Below are 19,180 nucleotides of genomic sequence, written 5' to 3'. Positions count from 1 at the left end.
GAGCTTCCCCATACTCCTTTGTTTACACTGAGCTGAGTCAGGTATTTAATAATTTTGCCTTCTCTTTGTCCCCAGTCACCTACTACAGATTTTTTGGAAAGATTGTACATGCTCAGACCTATCAGACCTGACCTTTTTGTTATTAATATATTTGAAGATTTGTTTTGTGTTTGTTCTATTCTCTTTTACAATCTATTGTTTATTGAATTTTTGCAGCCTAGATTTCCTTTTTACATGTTGTCTTATATTATTTGTAACGTTGGAAATGATGATAGTGTTCTTTCATGTTTTATATTTTTAAATGCTCTTTTTTATTAGGTATAGCTATTTTAACCTCGGGCATAAGCAACATGGATTTTATTAAACTTTTTAAACTTATTGCTCATGGGAATATATTTTGCAGTGTGTATGCATACAGTCGTTTTGAAACATTTCTGTTCTGTATTCTTTGATGACAATATTCACTACCAGTCTAAGTCTGAGAGAGCAGCCTTCAGCCTTGGAACATTTGCTCTTACATTTAAAGCTAAGTGTTTTTATGTTTCCAGTACGTGCTTGTTGCTTACAGTTAACCACTTCACGCAGAGCTACGCAAATATATGGCCCCATTGGACTGAGTTTTTTTCATGGGGCCGCATATTTGCTTATCTCCACTGTGCGCCACGCTCCCAGCACAGAGACCAGGTCACCTGATTGATGTGATAGCCTCTGATCTATCTGGCTATCATAGTGAAGTCCGCATCCGTGTTTTCTCTCTCTGTGAATGGAGGAGAGAGAAACATTGTATCTCTGTCTCTCTGTGTCTCTCTCTCTCTCTCTCTCTCTCTCTCTCTCTCCTTGTGAAGAAAAAAAATGTGTTTGTGAAAAAAAAAAAAATAATAATAATAAAAAATAAAATACTAAAAAATACCTAGACCTATCAAGGTCTGATCTAGGCCGGTGCCAGGGTTAGTTTGTGGGTCAATAAATATACAGCTAAATTTAAAAAAAATATATATTTTTTTTACTATTTTGAGATATCCATTACCATTTACCCCCAAATGAAAGCTCAATTCGTCCTGAAAAAAACAAGGTACAATGCATCCGGAAAGTATTCACAACACTTCACTTTTTCCACATTTCGTTACATTACACTCCAAAGACATGCTGGTAGGTTAATTGGATCATGTATAAAAAAAAATAAAAAATTAGCCCTACTGTGTATGTATATGAGTTAGGGACCTTAGATTGTAAGCTCCTTGAGGGCAGGGACTGATGTGAATGTACAATGTATATGTAAAGCGCTGCATAAATTGACAGCGCTATATAAGTACCTGAAATAAATAAATAAATAAATAAAATAAATTACAGCCTTATTCAAAAATTTATTAAATTCATTATTTTCCTCAAAATTCTACAAACAATACCCCATAATGTCAAAATAAAAAGGAGTTTGTTTAAAATCTTTGTAAGATTTATAAAAAAAAAATAAAAATCACATGCTCAGATGCATCCTGTTTTCACTGATCATCCTTGAGATGCTTCTACAAGTTGATTGGAGTCTACCTGTGGTAAATTCAGTTGATTGGACATACATTGGGAAAGGCACACACCTGTCTATATAAGGGCTCACAGTTAACAATGCATGTCAGAGCACAAAACAAGCCATGAAGCCTAAGGAATTGACTGTAGACCTCCAGGACAGGCACAGATCTGGGGAAAGGTACAGAAACATTTCTGCAGCATCCAAGGTCCCAATGAGCACAGTGACCTTCATAATCTGTAAATATAAGAAGTTTGGAACCACAAGGACTCTTTCTAGAGTGGGCCAGATGGCCAAACTGAGTGATCTGGGGAAAGGGGGCCTTAGTGAGGGAGGTGACCAAGAACCTGATGGTTACTCTGACAGAGCTCCAGCGTTTCTCTGCGGAGAGAGGAGAACCTTCCAGAAGAAGGTTAGTAGTTAGTGGTTAGTTAGTGAGGTTGAAAAAAGTCCATCCAGTTCAACCTATGATGGGTGTGTGCATGTGTGTGTATGCGCGCTGTCAATAGTACATCATATACCCCTTTATGATGTGATTGTTAAGGTGCTCATCTAACAGTTTTTTCACATTATCGATGCTCCCTCCTCCTTGTGTGACCACTGCTTGTAGAAGAGAATTCCCCATCCTTACCACTCTGACAGTAAAGAACCCTTTACAAAGTTCAGGGTTATACTGCTTCTCTTCTAATTTTAGTGAATGGCTGCGTATATTTTTAAATTCCCTTTACCCTTGAAAGTTTGTTCCCTAAGCTAGGGTTGCCAATACAGTATTTGTACATTGATTTCCATAGAGAATAAGTTCAATGCGTGTAGTCTTTCCTAATAGCTGAAGTCCTCCAGTCCCTTTATTAGCTTTGTTGCCCTTTTCTGGATTCTCTCCCAGTTCTAGCACATCCTTCCTGAGGCACATCCTTCCAGCACATCCTTCCTGAGGACCGGTGCCCAGAACTGGATGGCATACTCAAGATGCGGCCGGACCAGAGTCTTGTAGAGTGGAAGAATTGTCATTTTATCTCTGGAGTAAATCCCCATTTTAATACATGCCAGTATTCTGTTGGCCCTGTCCCTTGCCTATAAAAGAGCTGTCAAAGCTGAAGCGCGGCATGTGGTGGGTAACCTCAGAAGAGGCAAAGCGTTTTTGAAATATTTTAAATTTTTCGGGTCGCAGGGCATCGTGATTGATGGTGGACACTATTTATTTATTTATTTTTTTAAATTAAAGGACTTGTCAAAAGCTGTGTTCCGTGTTTTTTCCTTTTTTACATTTTTTTGGTTAAAGGTTGGGGGAATGATTTACCCGATACCCATTCACATGGGGGGGAGGGGGTGGGATCGGGGGGCCCGCCTGTTAAAGGGGGCTTTCAGATACCAATAAGCCCACCACCCGCAGACCCACACAACCACAGCCCAGGGTTGTCGGGAAGAGGGTACCCAAAGCACCCTCCCCATGTTGAGGGAAAGCAGCCGCAACATGGGGGGCTCGTCCCCCCCTATGCTGGCCTGCCAGGCTGCAGATCGGATAAGGGTCTGGTATGAATTTTGGAGGGGACCCCACGCCGGTTCTTTTTTAAAATTTTGGCGTGAGGTTTCGCTTGAAATCTGAAGGGCCTGGTATGGATGGCATTTTTTAATGTTTGTTTGTCGGGAGCTGATAATACATTACAGCCAGGAGCAAGTTTAAATGACATTTTTTTCCTTTAGAAATGTCAGTATTGCTGCAGCAAGATCCATACATCGTACAGATGCGCCACTTTGCAGACACATTAAGGGGACCCCCCCCCAGGCACGGTAATTAAAGGCATTTTTAATTTTTTTGTTTCACTTTAAGTATTATTACAATTACTGCTCCTATAAAAATGATCATTTGAAAAAAAAAAATTTGCATTGATTCATGTCCCCCAGGGCAGTACCCAGGTCCCCGTACACTTTTTATGGCAATAACTTGCATATAAGCCTTTAAAATGAGGACTTTTGATTTTTCATGCTCGTGTCCTATAGACTTTAATGGAGTTTGCATTTTCACTAGAACTTTTTCCCTGTTCGAGATGTTCTGGTGCGAACCGAACAGTGGGGTGTTCGGCCCATCACTAGTCTTCTTTTAACCATGAGGGTGCTTCCTGTGATATTTTATTAACATTACAGTCTAGGTTACTGTATCCCCCACCACTTCTTTTGTAAAGACTGAGGAGGAGAATTTATTTAAAACCTTTGCCTTCCTACTGTCTTTTATAGCCAAATTCCCTTCATCATCCTTTATAGGGCCAATATGTTCTGGCCTCACTTTTTTACTATTTATATACTTAAAGAATTTCTTGTTTTTTTTTTTTTTTTTTTTTTTTTTTACTCTCTGTGCCTTTAGTGTTTTATCTTAGCCGCCTTGATTGTGCTCTTACATTTCTTTGTAATGTTGGAATGCTGACAATGACTTCTCAGCCTTGTATTTTTTCAATGCCTTTTTACGTTGGAGTTTACCCACCCAGGGTTTGTTTTAGCTCTTTTAAACTTATTCCCTGTTGGAATGCACTGGCCAATACCTTTATGTAGTGTGTTCTTAAAGCACTCCCATTTTTCCTCCATGTTCTTTGTTCCTAGGATTCTTTCCCATTTAATATCATCTAGCAACGAGCAAAGTTTGGGGAAGTTGGCTCTTTTGAAATTCAGTGTCCTTGTATTTCTCTTGTGTTTCCCATTTCTGTGATTTATACTGAAACATACTACATCCTCGATCAGGTCTGTATTATTTGTAATCAGTAGGTCTAGTAACGCAATGTTTCTTGTTGGTGCGTTCACCATTTGACCCATGTAATTGTCCTGCAAAAAAATGTAGGAAATGGCAAGTCCTAGAAAAAATGCACTGTTCCTTCTGCCCAGTCTATATCTGGATAATTAAAATCCCCCATTAAAATAACATGTCCCATCCTTGCCGTCATTCCAAACTGTGATAGGAGGTCTGTCTTCTCCTCCTCTCTCTGGTTAGGGGCCCTATAGCATAAGCCCAATATTACTTTCCCATTAGTTTCCTTCTTTTGAAGCTCTACCCATGAGGATTCCACCTCCTCTCTAGCTCTATTAGTGATTTTGTCCCTCATATTCACTCGCACATCCTTCTTGATATACAGACATACCCCTCCCTCTTTTTTACCCTCCCTATCTCTGTGATAAAGGGAAAACCCCTGAAAGATTGCCAACCAAATCACGAGAGCTGTCAAACCAAGTCTCATACATTCCCACAAAATTGAAATCCCCCTCATACATTAGCAGCTCCAGTTCTCTCATCTCTGCAGCACTCTACCAGTCAGGCCTTTATGGTAGAGTAGGCAGACAGAAGCCACTCCTCACTAAAAGGCACATGACAGCCTCTCTGGAGTTTGCCAAAAGGCACCTAAAGGACTCTCAGACCATGCGAACATAAATTCTCTGGTCTAATGAAACAAGGATTGAACTCTGTGGCCTGAATGGCAAGCGTTATGTCTGGAGGAAACCAGGCACTGCTCATCACCTGGCCAATACCATCCCTACAGTGAAGCATGGTGGTGACAGCATTATGCTGTGGGGATGTTTTTCAGCAGCAGGAACTGGGAGACTAGTCAGGATCGATAGGAGGGATGAATCCAGCAATGTACAGAGACATCCTTAATGAAAACTTGCTCTAGAGCGCTTTGGACCTCAGACAGGGGTGAAGGTTCATCTTCCAAAAGGACAACGACCCTAAACACATAGCCAAGATAACAAAAGAGTGGCTAGGGGCCAACTCTGTGAATGTCCCTGAGTGGCCCAGCCCAGCCCGAGTCCAGACTTGAACCCGATTGAACATCTCTGGAGAGATGGCTGAAAATGGCTGTGCACTGACGCTCCCCCATCCAACCTGATGGAGCTTGAGAGGTCCTGCAAAGAAGAATGGGAGAAACTGCCCAAAAATAGGTGTGCAATGCTTGTAGCATCATAGTAAAAAAAAGACTTGAGGCTGTAATTGACGCCAAAGGTGCTTCAACAAAGTGTTGAGCAAAGGCTGTGAATACTAGGATACCTTAGGATAAGCACTGCATGGTTTAAGAAGACTACGTCCAGCAGAGCACTATTTCTAGTTGAGACTTCTATCAATTATACCATAAAATTGTCCTGTAATAGGTTTAGAAATGTCTGCCTTTTACCTGTTCCAGCAGTGCTATTACTCCAGTAATTTTTCAGGGTAGTTAACATCCCCCATTATCATCACTGTCTCAGCTCTTGCAGCCCCTTCTATCTGTGCAAGGAGCTCAGTCTCCACTGCTTCATTAACACTGGTTGGCCTATAACTAACTCCAATGATTAACTTTGAAGTATGCACACACATATACATTTTCACCCATAATGCTTCAGCAGCATAACACTCTCCTTAAAAAAGATCTTCTTTCACACTTGCTTTGAGATCACTTCTCATTTAGAGACAGACACCCCCATCTTTACGTTTTACCCTATGTCTCTGAAAGAGAGCATAGCAAGGAATATTAAAAGCCCAATCATGGGAAGAATGAAGCCAAGATTCAGCAATACCAATTAAATCATAGTTCTGTTCATGCACCAAACCTTCCAACTTACCTGTTTTGCTTGGCAGACTCCTGGCATTGGTGAGTGTCTGCTAACCAGCATGCTGCTGCTTGCTACTCCACTCAAGTGCCTGCTATCTGTCTGCTTGTGACCCGCTAGTTCCTGTTGAACATACTCTGCAGCCTGCCATCTCTGCTGTTCTTGCATCCATTGCCCAGTCTGCTTCCAAGGATGTATGGGCAACTCACCTGCATGAGCCACTGTAAGAAGTGTCATGCACTTATGCCACTCTGTGCTCTCATACCTCTTGTCATTCTACCAAGGCCCTGGAGGTGTAAGAGAGACCTACGTCTTCAGATCAGGTATGTGACAGTATGTGTATGTCCGTGTGTGGGGGGAAGGAGGAGATTTCATTTTTTATTGATTATTTTATTAAATGTAACATTTTCTATTTCCATAATAATGGGACTGATACGCTTCCTAAATGATAGTAGTTCCAGGAGGTCTTTATGAAGATATAATGGATGACCCCGAAGTGTACCATGCCATTAGTCCAAGCAGACCTGACAGCTCTGTACTTGGAAAGGTTCATATCCGAGTACTTCCAGGTTTATTCTCAGGTACAAATTCAGCCATACTGAAAATCTGCTTCCTCCATCGGTCTTGGGCTCACAAAGGAGTCTGGTAACCCTGCATACAAGAAGGCATAGTAGCTGGTACCTGCTCACCCACACACCCATTCCCCTGTAGAAATACAGCTGTCTGAATTACTTCTACATGAAAAAGAAGCCTCAGTATCAATGGAAAGCATTCTCTATCCTTTTACTGTTCCCAATATTGTGGTTGCAGTGACATTGTTATTGTTCATGATTTTATTGGTAATTGCTCAGAGTGGTTACCAACCAAATCTTCCAGTCCCCCACAGCAGTCTGCAGCTTTCTCCTGGAGATCAAAGCATTCTCCAGAGGGTGCTGCAAATGGAAACACAGGACTAAAATTAAAATCCCCCTGACATGAGGAACTTACTGGGGTGGTTTTCTACACTATTTTACAGTGATAAAACTGTTGCAAACTACTGTTCAGCTAATGAACACTTTGGTCACGGCTATGTAATGTGCAACATGACACTGGAGTTCAGGACTGTCAGGAATATGTGGTGCATATAATGCAGCAGTAAAGATTTTGTAGTGTATAGTATCCAACAGCCAGGACTGTGTAGTGCATTAAGTGCAGCAGTAACAGCTGACTATAGAGTGTACAGAATGCAAGGGGCAGGACTGGACTATGCACAGCACAGAACAGCTTGCAGAGGAGGGTGGTCAGCAGTGACTGCCCTTTTATGTAAGTGGTGAATACTCCCTTAAATTTTGCTTGCTAGGGATAAGCTCCCCCATAAATGTTGGTGTTCAATTGTGTGTGCCCCCTTAAATGTTGTTGGTCAGTGAGGTGTGTTCTTAAAGTGTATGTTTGGGCAAGTGTTTTTTTATTATAATTCTGTATAGAGTAGGAGATGGTTAGAACCGATGGCAAGTTTTTATTACTGTCTGTGTCCCCACTAGGTAGATTTTCCTTCCTTAATTGCTCTAGTATCCACTATTACTTAGACAGAAATTGATGTGATTCCCAAATGTTACAGTAGTTAGCAGAACAAGAGGAAGGGACTTCCCTTACCTTGCAGTTTTTCTCTCACTTCTTAACAGGGGAGGCACCATGCTATAGCACCCACAAAAATATTATTAACACCCCATAGCACCTTCATAAATCAATGGAAGTTCAGGGGAGAGCAGAGATGATCAGTGGAAAGAGAGGTGTACATAAGTCACCAGTGGATGGAGGGGGCACACTGACCGCCAGTATAGAAGGGACACACTGACTGCCAGTATAAAGGGGGCACACTGATCCCCAGCATACTGGAGACACATTGATCACCTATGTAAGGGGGCACCCTAGAAAGTAATGTTGTACAGAGTTGTGACTCCCACATTCTATTTGCTACATGGTGTTGACCTCTTCACTCTATATGATACGTTGTATATTTGAAAATGGAAGTGGAAAACTGATTGCTATTCTGGAGATTAATTCTTGTGTGAAATTTATGGTTAAATATTGTGCAGTGCTGGGGGTTTATTATTGTACTTTGCAAGGGGGTTTTAATATTGTGCCATGCTGGTGGTTAATTATTATGTTGTGCTGGTAGTTAATTACTGTGCCATGCGGGGGGTTAATTATTGTGCCATGTTGGGGTAATTATTGTGCCATTCTGAATGCTATTTTGTGTGCCATGTGGGGGATTAATTATTATGCAGTGTTGTGGGTTTATTAGCATGTCAAAACAACAAATAAACTGCAGCCTGCTACACTGAGTTGGTTAATTATTGTGCAGTGCTGGGGGGTTTATTATAGTGCTTTCTTGGTGGTTCATTATTGTGCCATACTCTTGGTGTCTTTATTGTGCCATGCTGAAGCTTAATTATTGAGTCACGCTGGTGGTAAATTATTGTGCCAAGGTGGGGCTTAATATTTGTGCCATGCTGGGAGCAATTTATTGTGCAGTGCTATGGTTAATTATTGTGATATGCCTTGGGAGTTTTTGATGGCCCTGACATATGCTAGGGGCTATTATTGCTGGCCCTTAAACTTGCTGGGGGTTATTGCTGGTCCTCACACTCGATTAGGATTATAATTTCTCATCCTAATTGTGCTTATTTTACTCCAACAATTTCCTCCTGTGCTCTCAAAGGCCCTATTTTGTTTATAGAAAGGGGGAAAGGTGACACACCATGACCACACCTATTGTTGACTACACACAAGTAAGCGGTAGCTCCCCCACATATACTCCCAACTCCAACACAGACCCGCCCCCCCCAAAAAAAAAACAGCACCACCCCTGCGTCCTAATGCATATTCTAAACAGGAAGTAAAGGCAAATCTCCCCCAACAGGAGGCAGTCCTGGAAAAAAAAATGTTTAAACCCTTTTCTAATCTATCCAAAAGCAAACAATACAGCATAGCTTCTCAAACACTTTAATTATTGTTGCAATGTTTACTCATCTGAGAGCCTGCAGTCCTCAACCCTGGTCCTCAGGGTCCACTAACAGGCCAGCTTTGCAAGATAACTGAAATACATCCCAGGTGATATAATTTGCTGCTCAGTGATTGCAGTACTCTAGTCTGCATCTCTCCAAGTAATACTTAAAAATCTGGCCTGTTAGTGGGCCATGAGGACCGGAGTTGAGGATCACTGTACTACACAGTAGTTTTTGTGAAAACCATTGATGCAATACAGGCTACATTTGCCCACTTTTCACTTGGTATACTGAGTGAAAAAGTGTCTTCCAATGTTTGGTTTTGTGTAAATTTTGTGTTTGTTGAAGTGAAGGTTAGGGTTGAGTGTCTAACAGAGTTTTAAGGTGTGAGATTTAAGAATTTATTTAAAGTCTCAACTGCAGCCAAATGTATTCTGCTTTAGAAATGGATGGAAAAGCATAAAGCCTGGTTTTTATTAGCACCTGTTTCCCTATTGAGGAGACTTCCCCTTAGGCTAGAAAGTGAAGATAAAGCAACCCAACAAGGAAACAGCCAAAACTATAAACACTTTTTAGTAGATTGAAGATGAGTTTACATTTTTGTCAATGTTTTTATTGGTATCTGTGTCTTCCTGTTCGGTGGTTTACATCTGCCATTTCTTGTAAGGGAATCGCAGGGTCAGGAAGTATATGAAAACCTCCTCATTTGACCTCCTCATCTTACAGAAATTATAAATTAGATCTATAGGCTAAAATGAAAGAGAAATGCTTCTTTAAAAGTTAAGGGTATGTGGGTACCCTCCCTGGAAATCCTATGCATTATCTAGTGGTCCTGCCAGACTGGTATCATTCTCATTGCCCTCTGATAGGGCTTCAACACTTGTCGGGCTGTTTAGACATAGCAACATAACCATTCATACTGTACATCAGCTATGTCCACATGAAAAACATAATGATGTTGGGGCAGGGGGGCATTAACAATGGTGTTGTCACTGTTGCTGATAGATTAGCTATTAGTTTGTCCTCAAGTACTGCCCATCTCTTCCCAAATAAATAGCCCTTAGGTAAATTAGGACTCAAAGTATGGAATGCCAGGGATATAATTTTATTTGGGTATGTGGGCGTTTCAGGTCCCATTTAAGGAGGCTTACCACTGGAACTGGGAGGGTAGCTGTTTGGCTGTGTGAGATACTAATTTTGCCATGAACCTCCTGAGTAGAGGGAGCCAATTTGGCGATGATATCCTATTACAGTGCAGGGGAATTGTCAGGAGACCTATGGGGAGGGTAAGTGCTGTAATTTCCTTGGCCACCTTGGTTGAGGGCTCCTGCCCTCACTCGAGCAGGAAATACCACAAGGTAGCTGAGGAGGAAGTGACTGAAGATCCCTCTGGATTAGCCAGACCAGGGGTGCTGCTGGCTTAGGGCTCCAGGGCAAGCTGCATCTCTTGCTGGGTATTGTTAATTTCAGTGGCTGTGGCTGTGTTTATCATAAGTACCCCTATTGGTCCTCAATTTGTATAGTTCAGGTGGATTTTAAATCTTCAAAAGTTTTTTCTGATTTTGTCATTTTACCTGGCACTTAGGGCTGGTGTCGGATGCCAACCAAGTCAAGATGTTCCTTCCATTAAAAAAACCTATAAAAGCTACAACTTTGGGTTCTCCTGCATGTTTGCAGGCAGACATCCATTCACAACTGCATTCAAATTTTAGGTCTCTTGGTAGTGGCCTTTCACTATTTGCTTTTTTTTAGGATACATGATCACTTTTAGACTTTTGGATTTTGTTAAATATTTATTGAACTTGGTATATGTTATATCACATTCATATGCATTTGGGGCATGTAATAAATGCGTTTAGCGCTCTATAATTTTTTTTATGGCTTGTAGGTTGTTTTAATATATAGCTGCTGTCTATTTACACATTTTTTCACGCCATATAAATGTCCATAGCGCAAAAAGGTTTGTTTTTTTATTCTGTAATATGTTTACCTGCCGGTAAAATGTCGGTAAAATGTCTCAAGTCAAGGGAATTCTGGTGGCTCCAGATTAACCCTGCAGTTCTTAATGGCCAATTTAAAGCCCAGCTTTACAGCTGCTGGCTTTAACAGCTTGGCTTTTAAAAAACCAAGGGCCAATGGGCAGGGTCATCCATCTCATGTTTTAAGTTTGTATGGCTTTGCAAGTACCTTAAGAGTCCTTAAAGGTGTGCCCTTGTCCTTCCTTCATTGCCTACCTCCTTGCTTTCCTCCAGCATGAAATGGAGCAGCAGCTGGCCTTAAGCAAAAATAATGGTAAGGTTTCATCATTGGTGGTTTTAGTTTGGTGCCCTCTGTTGTCACTACTGCTTTGTCTGCATCTTTATTGAGGGTGTTACACATGTTATCCCCCCCAGCCAGGCTACTCTTTTCAGTTGGGCCTGTACCTGTTGTCAGTGTTGCAAAAATGTGGTTCCAAAGATATTAGGGAGATCCCACTGCAAACACTCTCATGATCTTGCCCAACGTCTCACTAAATTCATACACTTCTAAAGTGGAACCATCACCAGTATACATCCCCATTGTTAGCATGGATGATGAATGGATGGACTTTATTGGTAATATGGAAACATTTCTAACCATTCACCAACAAACAGTAGCATTTTGGAAGCCAACTAAAATAGACATACATTTACTTAAAAGGTAACTCCACTTTTCTGGGGGAAAAAAAATCGGGAAATAAAGAAAAAACAATACAGCGTATACAATTGTGACACAAATCATATTGTAATTGAATGTTATTAAAAATTGCCTTTCCTTTTCAATCTGCAGCTGTTGTAATGTTCTGAAAATGCAATGCAATATGGCTGCCTGGAGCTGTTCTGTACACAGAATGTGTACTGACCACACCCCAGAAACCTAATTTCCTGCTTGTGTGATTGGTCACCAATTTTCCCAGAAGTCTGCCTAAGATACAAGTCAGGTTTCTGGCATCCCCTGCAACAAAAATGTCATTTTTGGTGAGATACTCCCAATAGGAACACGTCTAAAGGGATGCAGGCCCAGCAGCTTTCCTCATTAGAGCCCTGCAGCTTCCACAGCTGATAGATAATTATGAAACCACTCCCATTTGACCCACTCAGCACAGAGGCACAGAGGAACAAACAATTATTTTTTTCAGAATAATAAAAGGTAGGAATCTGTAACAAAGTTTGTTAAAATCCTTGTAATGTAAAGAGATTACCCAGAGGTGGAGTTACGCTTTAAGGTAAAGTGAACCTGTGCAGTTTAATAATAGTCTGCAGCTCCTAAATGTATACTAATTTTGTGGTGTTATGAATCTTGGCTTATATACACAAACTGCTTTTTTGTATATGCTACTGAGCTTTACTCTTGTCAATGATATTACTGGTGACTTACTACTGTTTCTACAATTACACTTTTAATTACCTTTGTAATCATTGATCCTTCTGTGGCTCTCATGGGATGTTAGCTGTTTATTAGTTTTCTACTCAAAAGTATAATGTCACTGTGGGTCCAGAAAATTGAATGTATACACAAATTCCATATTTTCATATTGCTTAGTATTCAGTCAGATATGCAAAAAAGTTTTCTTACCTCTGCATCTTGTGAGCCTTTGCTTTCTGATTTTTCCAGCGTGGGTTTCTTTAATACTGGCATTGTAAAGCAGCAAGAATGGTATGCTTATTCTCTAAGTAAGTTCAGCCTATAAAGAATAACAGTACATTGCAGTGAAGATACTGTTCAACAATTTCACAACAGGGTGCTAAATTATTATTTATGCAAATGTTAAACAAAAAGGGTTGTACTCTTAATTAAACCAGGTTTTTGGTATTTATTTCAAAATGCAGGCTAGCTAATTAAGGAATATTATTTTGACTTGAAATTTATGTTTCATATGGATGCTGTCTATTTTTATTATCACATTATTAGTAGTTTTGGTAATGTCCATATTTGGGAAACGACTTGAGTAAATGGGAAAGTGGAGCCTGATGGGGAACTGAGAGATTAGTTCTCTCTCCTTCAGGTCTAACTTACTTTCAATTACACAACTCACCAGCCATGCGCCTTTCAGTTTGACAGCATAGTGGCTGGGGAGGGAGCAGGGGCTGACCGGTAACTTTTGGCCCATGGGGCAAGTACAAACCAGAGGCCCATGGTGCAGTGGCTCGGCCCCCCCTCGTACTCTCCCTCTTCCCGGCCTCCTCCTGATGCCCCATTCCATGCTGAAGCTCCGTCCAGGTACTCTCTACTCACCAGCCAAATCCAGGTTCCCGACCTGGCCAGCGGAGGCTGATTAGGGAGAGCTGGGATAGCATATTTGAGGCTGGCAGATGGAGGAGAGTTCCCAGTGGGGCATGGAACCGGCCTCTGCTAAGACACAGCTTACATCATCCATGTTGGGGGGGGGGGGGGAGGCCTGCGCTCTGTCTTTGTCTTAATCCCGCACTCAGTAGGTCAGCAGAAGGGACTTTTTACTTCCCTTCACCAGGAATCCTTTAGGCATGTCTGTGGCAGAAGCCTTTTTATGGGGCATCAGAGAAGCCAGGAGGCAATTGCACACCTCCTCCCTGCCCCCTGGCCCAGTCCTCCCCTGGGAGGTACATTAAGAAAGTAGTGTCCAGCATAGCCACTCTAACCTCAATACAAGGATCAAACAGATTCACGTTCTTGTCTCTGACAGGTACTATACATGAATTGTGCACAAGCACCAACAATTGCATTGTGGCGGCCTGATGAAATTTCAAAAGGTGTCCTTGATACCTTTTTGAATTCTCTGCAATGTGTTGGTAAGTTTGCAGCAGTCCCGTGACCTGGTTTCTGACTTATTGGCGGTAATTAACATAAAGCTATTTCAACATTTTTAAAATGCGAAAGGAGTGCAGATTTCGCTCCGAATTGACAAAAGTCGGGAAAATACATGGCATTGAGAGCAGGAGAGCTAGAGCTGCTTGCTCTTACTTCCTTTGCCTGCCATGTAAACATGCATTTTTAAGTTTAGCTAGCCCATGTCTGCACCTCAGCTACAAACTAGGAATGAACTGTAGAAGACAACTTCTTCAATTATCTGTTATTTACAATTTCTTTACTTCAATGACACATAAACTATGATTTTTTTTGCTGCACTGCACTTACGCATACACTGGAGATCAGTTTGCAAATTGCTAGAAGCTGGCAGCCACTACCTATCTTTTTTTTTTTTTCAAATATTTTTATTGATTTTCATTAATAGAAATACAACATACCAAAACGATATTAAGCAGTCACTGTTACAGTTACAGATATAAAGAGGAAGAAAAAAACAAAACAAAAAACAAATAAGATCGAGATATGTATGCATAGTGGAGTCTGGGCCTGCCCGAAACGAATGTCAAGGCACGGTTTTGTCCACATCCCCTGAACACCCCTTTTGGGCTCAATCTGTGTCCCGGGGATGAGGACTACTTAGTCTGTTAGGGCCAATTGGGCCTCCGCCTTAGAAATGCTGTCAACCATAAAGATGTTAACATTAACCGTAGGCTAAGGTAAAAGAGAGTCCTCTAGGCAATAAAACCAGAGTATACAACAAGTTATGTTCTCCCTGGTTTCCCTATAGGGTGACGGGGAAGAACACAGACAAGTAAGGAGGAGCAGGGAAGAACATGTGAACAAGAGTGAAAGGAGAGAGCAACTGCCTATCTCTAACTAAAATGTAGAGAGAATGTGTATCCACTTTGGGACTTAGAACAAGGTAGGTATAAGGGATCCCTCTAGATCCCTGATTTGCACTATGAAATGCAGTGAATGGATGGACAAGGCTTAGTTGACCCTCTGTATGTGATGCCTTCTTTGAGTTTGTGAACCCCACTGATGATATGACTACTTAGAAATCAATTTTGGATTGTCAGTGTACTCTATACCCAACGAAGATAAAAAAAGATTGGTACATTTATGCCAAGAGTACATTAATCAGAGCTGCTGTCCACTGGCCCTGGGGTTGCTAATTTATTTATTTTTCTATAGAAAAGCAAATAGTATAGGGCGAGGTGTTGTGATGTGGTTACCCCACTGTGATTTAGTCATAATGAGCATTTTAAAACAGTCAGGTTTCTGGTAACATCATCATAAACAGAGTTTATTCTTCCATCTGGGGTTCAAATTTATCAAAAGTGCAAACTTATTCTATGATTTATCTCCCTTTTATATAGGCACTAGAATTATAAATTGGTATATTACAAAGATTATTTATTATGAACAGTAACAGTTAAAACGTTTTTACAATTTACACAGTAGTTTATTCATATTATTTGTCTTGTACTGCATCTACCTGTGTGCAATCCTTCCGGCACACACCTTTCTTTGCTTTCCTCTCGCTGTTTGCTGTATGCTTCCTGCTTATCACTTGGTGAGTCTGCCATGACCGGTCCCATTCTCACTGATGTGGTGTTTCCACCCTTCCTGTGACTAATACTTGGGGTGTGTCCATTTGTCTCTTGCTGAAACACCATCAGGAGCTTTGGTAAACACTAAGCATTCTCAAGTCCTACCGCCTCATAGGAAGCCATTGCCACCCACTGGTGACACAGCCTGTAGTCTCTGTCCAGTATGTCTCTGTGTATCATATATATCTAGTTTTAGATATTTTACAACTTCCTAACCCCTGGTTGTCTAATTACCTTTCCTGACCTTCAGCAGTGCTTTAGTTTACAATATGCTTTCCCCCTAAATCGAAACCAGGACTTTCCTGCTGGTCTTGACAAAACCAATGAACATCACACAGAGAAAAGGCAGATGGTTACATATTACTTAACCCACTGTGTCTTGATTCTTCTTAGTAGATCTGCACTATTTCATTTTGGTTGATAGCCCAATTCATAAATGATCAAACAAGGAAAATAATTAGTAAATGTTGTCTTCTGGTGCTTGCTCCCTTCTTTTTCCACCTGCCCCATAAAGGTCCGTTAGTGCTAAATTGTAAATATAACTCTGACTATTAGAATTCTTCACTATGTGAATAAGCACTGGGCATAATGAAGTAACCTAGAGCAACATAAAACTGGCCATCTTTCATTGTTCTGGTTGAACAAAGATGAAACCAGATTGATCGCTATGGGTTATTATAACTTGCTAATAATCATTGCTAGTTGTGCTGTCCTATTGAAAGAAACATATACTGAGAGAAATTTGAAGGCTACCATTGCTGACCTATTTCTGAAAATGCATTTTGTCTGGCCATCATGCGATCAAGTGGCTTTAAAGCTTTTCAAATCACTCACCCAGAACAAAGATACATTTTGGTAAAAGAAAGATTTCCTGATTTACATTTTCTTTGAAAAAATTAATTAAAATGGCTTCAGTCTGACTGATATCTTTAAGCATGTATTCCATTTTCCTTTTATTCAATTCGAAACCATAGAAAGTGCAGAGCCATCATACCAACAAAATAAAAACAAGGAGGATTTTTGAACATTTTTATGATACTACTCTTTATGATTCAAATAAAGGTTTGGTACTCTAATCAAAAAGATAGTAAAGTGGAGCCAGTCTGCAACTAGTGCTTTAGAGGGAATAAAATGTCTTCAGATACAGTCAACATCACGAAACATAAACATACAAAGTCATGAATAGACAAAGGAGACTGAGTAATATATTTTCATTTCACCCTTGGGATAGATAGAATGTATTTTCATATTCATTATTGGGCGGAGAAGGTCTTGCAAAGTAAAAGCATTGTTATATGTAGCTGCACGACGGGGATCGATCAGCTTGTTTACAGGGTCGTTTTAAGTTATACATTTCACTACTTTAATTTATTCTTTGACTAGACAAGTGGATTTAGGCACTGGGCATAACATTATACCACTGGGATTCTTTTAAGCAAGAAAAGTATTCTTCATTATCTTGGTTTACCAAGAACAGTGATCTTTGGCCATGTTTTCTACAACACATGGCCAGGGAATTGCATGCAATACTTAGCAACCTTTGTAGAACCTAAGCAGCCTTTTAACAAGTAACCAATCTGTATGAAAACTTGCTTTTGTTTGGGCACTGCAAAAAGACTTCCTGACTTATAGACAGTAAATACTTAGTAGCAAAAACATACTTTTAACAGCAATATTGTTTATTGTTTGTTTTAATTGAATGAAGCTTTTAAGCTAACAAGAGGTAGTGATGTGTTGTCTAGAAATTTAGACTGGAAATAAAAAAAAAAAACCCTATTCTGCTTTTATAAGTTAACAATCAGTGAGTATATGATATATATTTTGGTCATCTGCAATTGTTATTATGGCTGGTAAAATTGTACTTGATAATACAGGACTTGGCCTTCCGTGATTTACTGCTCTTTGGCTATACATTTTGTGGCTTTGGATGGGCCTGTGAACTGATTATTGATCTAAAGAAAACATGTAGAATATAGTATTCCCCTGTTTTACACAGATTTGTGTTAAGGGGCCCGCTTAGACAGTAGTGCAAGTGGGAACAATGTACAGTATGTTATCACAGTTTCACAAAAACTCAGCAGTCTGAAATTAAAAGTTAATAGATTCAAATAATAAGTCTTTCACCCAAATACTTAGGCTAAGCCTACTTATTATTTTTCATAGTTTAACATTGTGGTTTCTTAAATGCTGGCCTTAGAATGATCAGATCTGTTAATAGCTATTTTATTTGTATGACAAAGTTAGATCTTTAATTTTAGCAATGCCAAAAGTAGTTGTCACCTGTGCATGTCATAATATGTATCGATCATAATACATTTGTATCAAACATACATGATACAAACATCTATATGTACATATGTATCAAGCAAGTATAAATATTAGAAGTATTATTTGCATTAATAAAATACACTTTTACAAATCTATATTATCTTCACAAAACTTTGCAATTCAACAGAACTGAAGTATTCAACAGAGCCTGCAAATCATCAGAACTGATGTATACTGTGTTTTGATATAAGACTTTATAAAGAGGAAGACCTCCTAATTATAATTAATCACAAAGTAGCAATCTACACCTTTCCCTGCCTTTACTAAAGTATTCATTTCAGAAATACACAACTGCTGTCATCATAAACTGACTGTATACTGTGTTTTGATATAAGACTTTATAAAGAGGAAGACCTCCTAATTATAATTAATCACAAAGTAGGAATCTACACCTCTCCCTGCCTTTACTAAAGTATTCATTTCAGAAATACACAACTGCTGTCATCACAAAGGACTGTATACTGTGTTTTGATATAAGACTTTATAAAGAGGAAGACCTCCTAATTATAATTAATCACAAAGTAGGAATCTACACCTTTCCCCTGCCTTTACTAAAGTATTCATTTCAGAAATACACAACTGCTGTCATCACAAACTGACTGTATACTGTGTTTTGATATAAGACTTTATAAAGAGGAAGACCTCCTAATTATAATTAATCACAAAGTAGGAATCTACACCTTTCCCCTGCCTTTACTAAAGTATTCATTTCAGAAATACACAACTGCTGTCATCACAAACTGACTGTATACTGTGTTTTGATATAAGACTTTATAAAGAGGAAGACCTCCTAATTATAATTAATCACAAAGTAGCAATCTACACCTTTCCACTGCCTTTAATAAAGTATTCATTTCAGAAATACACAACTGCTGTCATCTCAAACAGACTGTATATTGTGCTTTGATATAAGACTTTATAAAGAGGAAGACCTCATAATTATAATTAATCACAAAGTAGGAATCTACACCTTTCCACTGCCTTTATTAAAGTATTATTTTCAGAAATACACAACTGCTGTTCTCACAAACAGACTCTTATCCTTGTTTAAAATATTTGTTGTGTTCTGATCCCACCAACACATCCTGGAAGGCAACTAAATAGCAATGCTTATCAGATACAGTTGCTGATGATGAGAGATCAGCCTTATTAATAATTAAAATTAACCACAGAAAACATCAGTAGGATTGGTATAGAGTTCAAAGCAAGAAATCTTCGCAAATTGAATTTGCAGAGGACTCTGTTACAATGAAGGCTGCTACTGAAAAGCTATTTGGCTGTCCCTGTGAAGGAGTTTTATTCTTTCTGTTCTGTATATTTATTTAATTTGCCATTACCAACCAAGCTGCTTTGGAAAA

At 39.7% G+C, this 19,180-nt stretch overlaps 1 protein-coding gene across 1 annotated transcript in view; it reads right to left on the bottom strand.

Annotated features, from left to right (window-relative positions):
• CHAT (choline O-acetyltransferase) overlaps window positions 1–19,180 on the bottom strand; it is a 193,304-nt gene that overhangs the window by 173,779 nt on the left and 345 nt on the right. Inside the window, exon 2 of the mRNA XM_082267579.1 lies at window positions 12,670–12,778. Coding sequence (XP_082123705.1) covers window positions 12,670–12,732 — 63 coding nt within the window. The 5' untranslated portion in view covers window positions 12,733–12,778. The remainder of the gene's footprint in view (window positions 1–12,669; window positions 12,779–19,180) is intronic.

This window comes from Pelophylax lessonae (assembly GCF_965119305.1).
Source record: "Pelophylax lessonae genome assembly, chromosome: 9".
Lineage (NCBI taxonomy): Eukaryota > Metazoa > Chordata > Amphibia > Anura > Ranidae > Pelophylax > Pelophylax lessonae.
The sequence above is the reverse complement of the archived record's forward strand: the minus strand, read 5'-3'. Positions and strand labels throughout refer to the sequence as shown.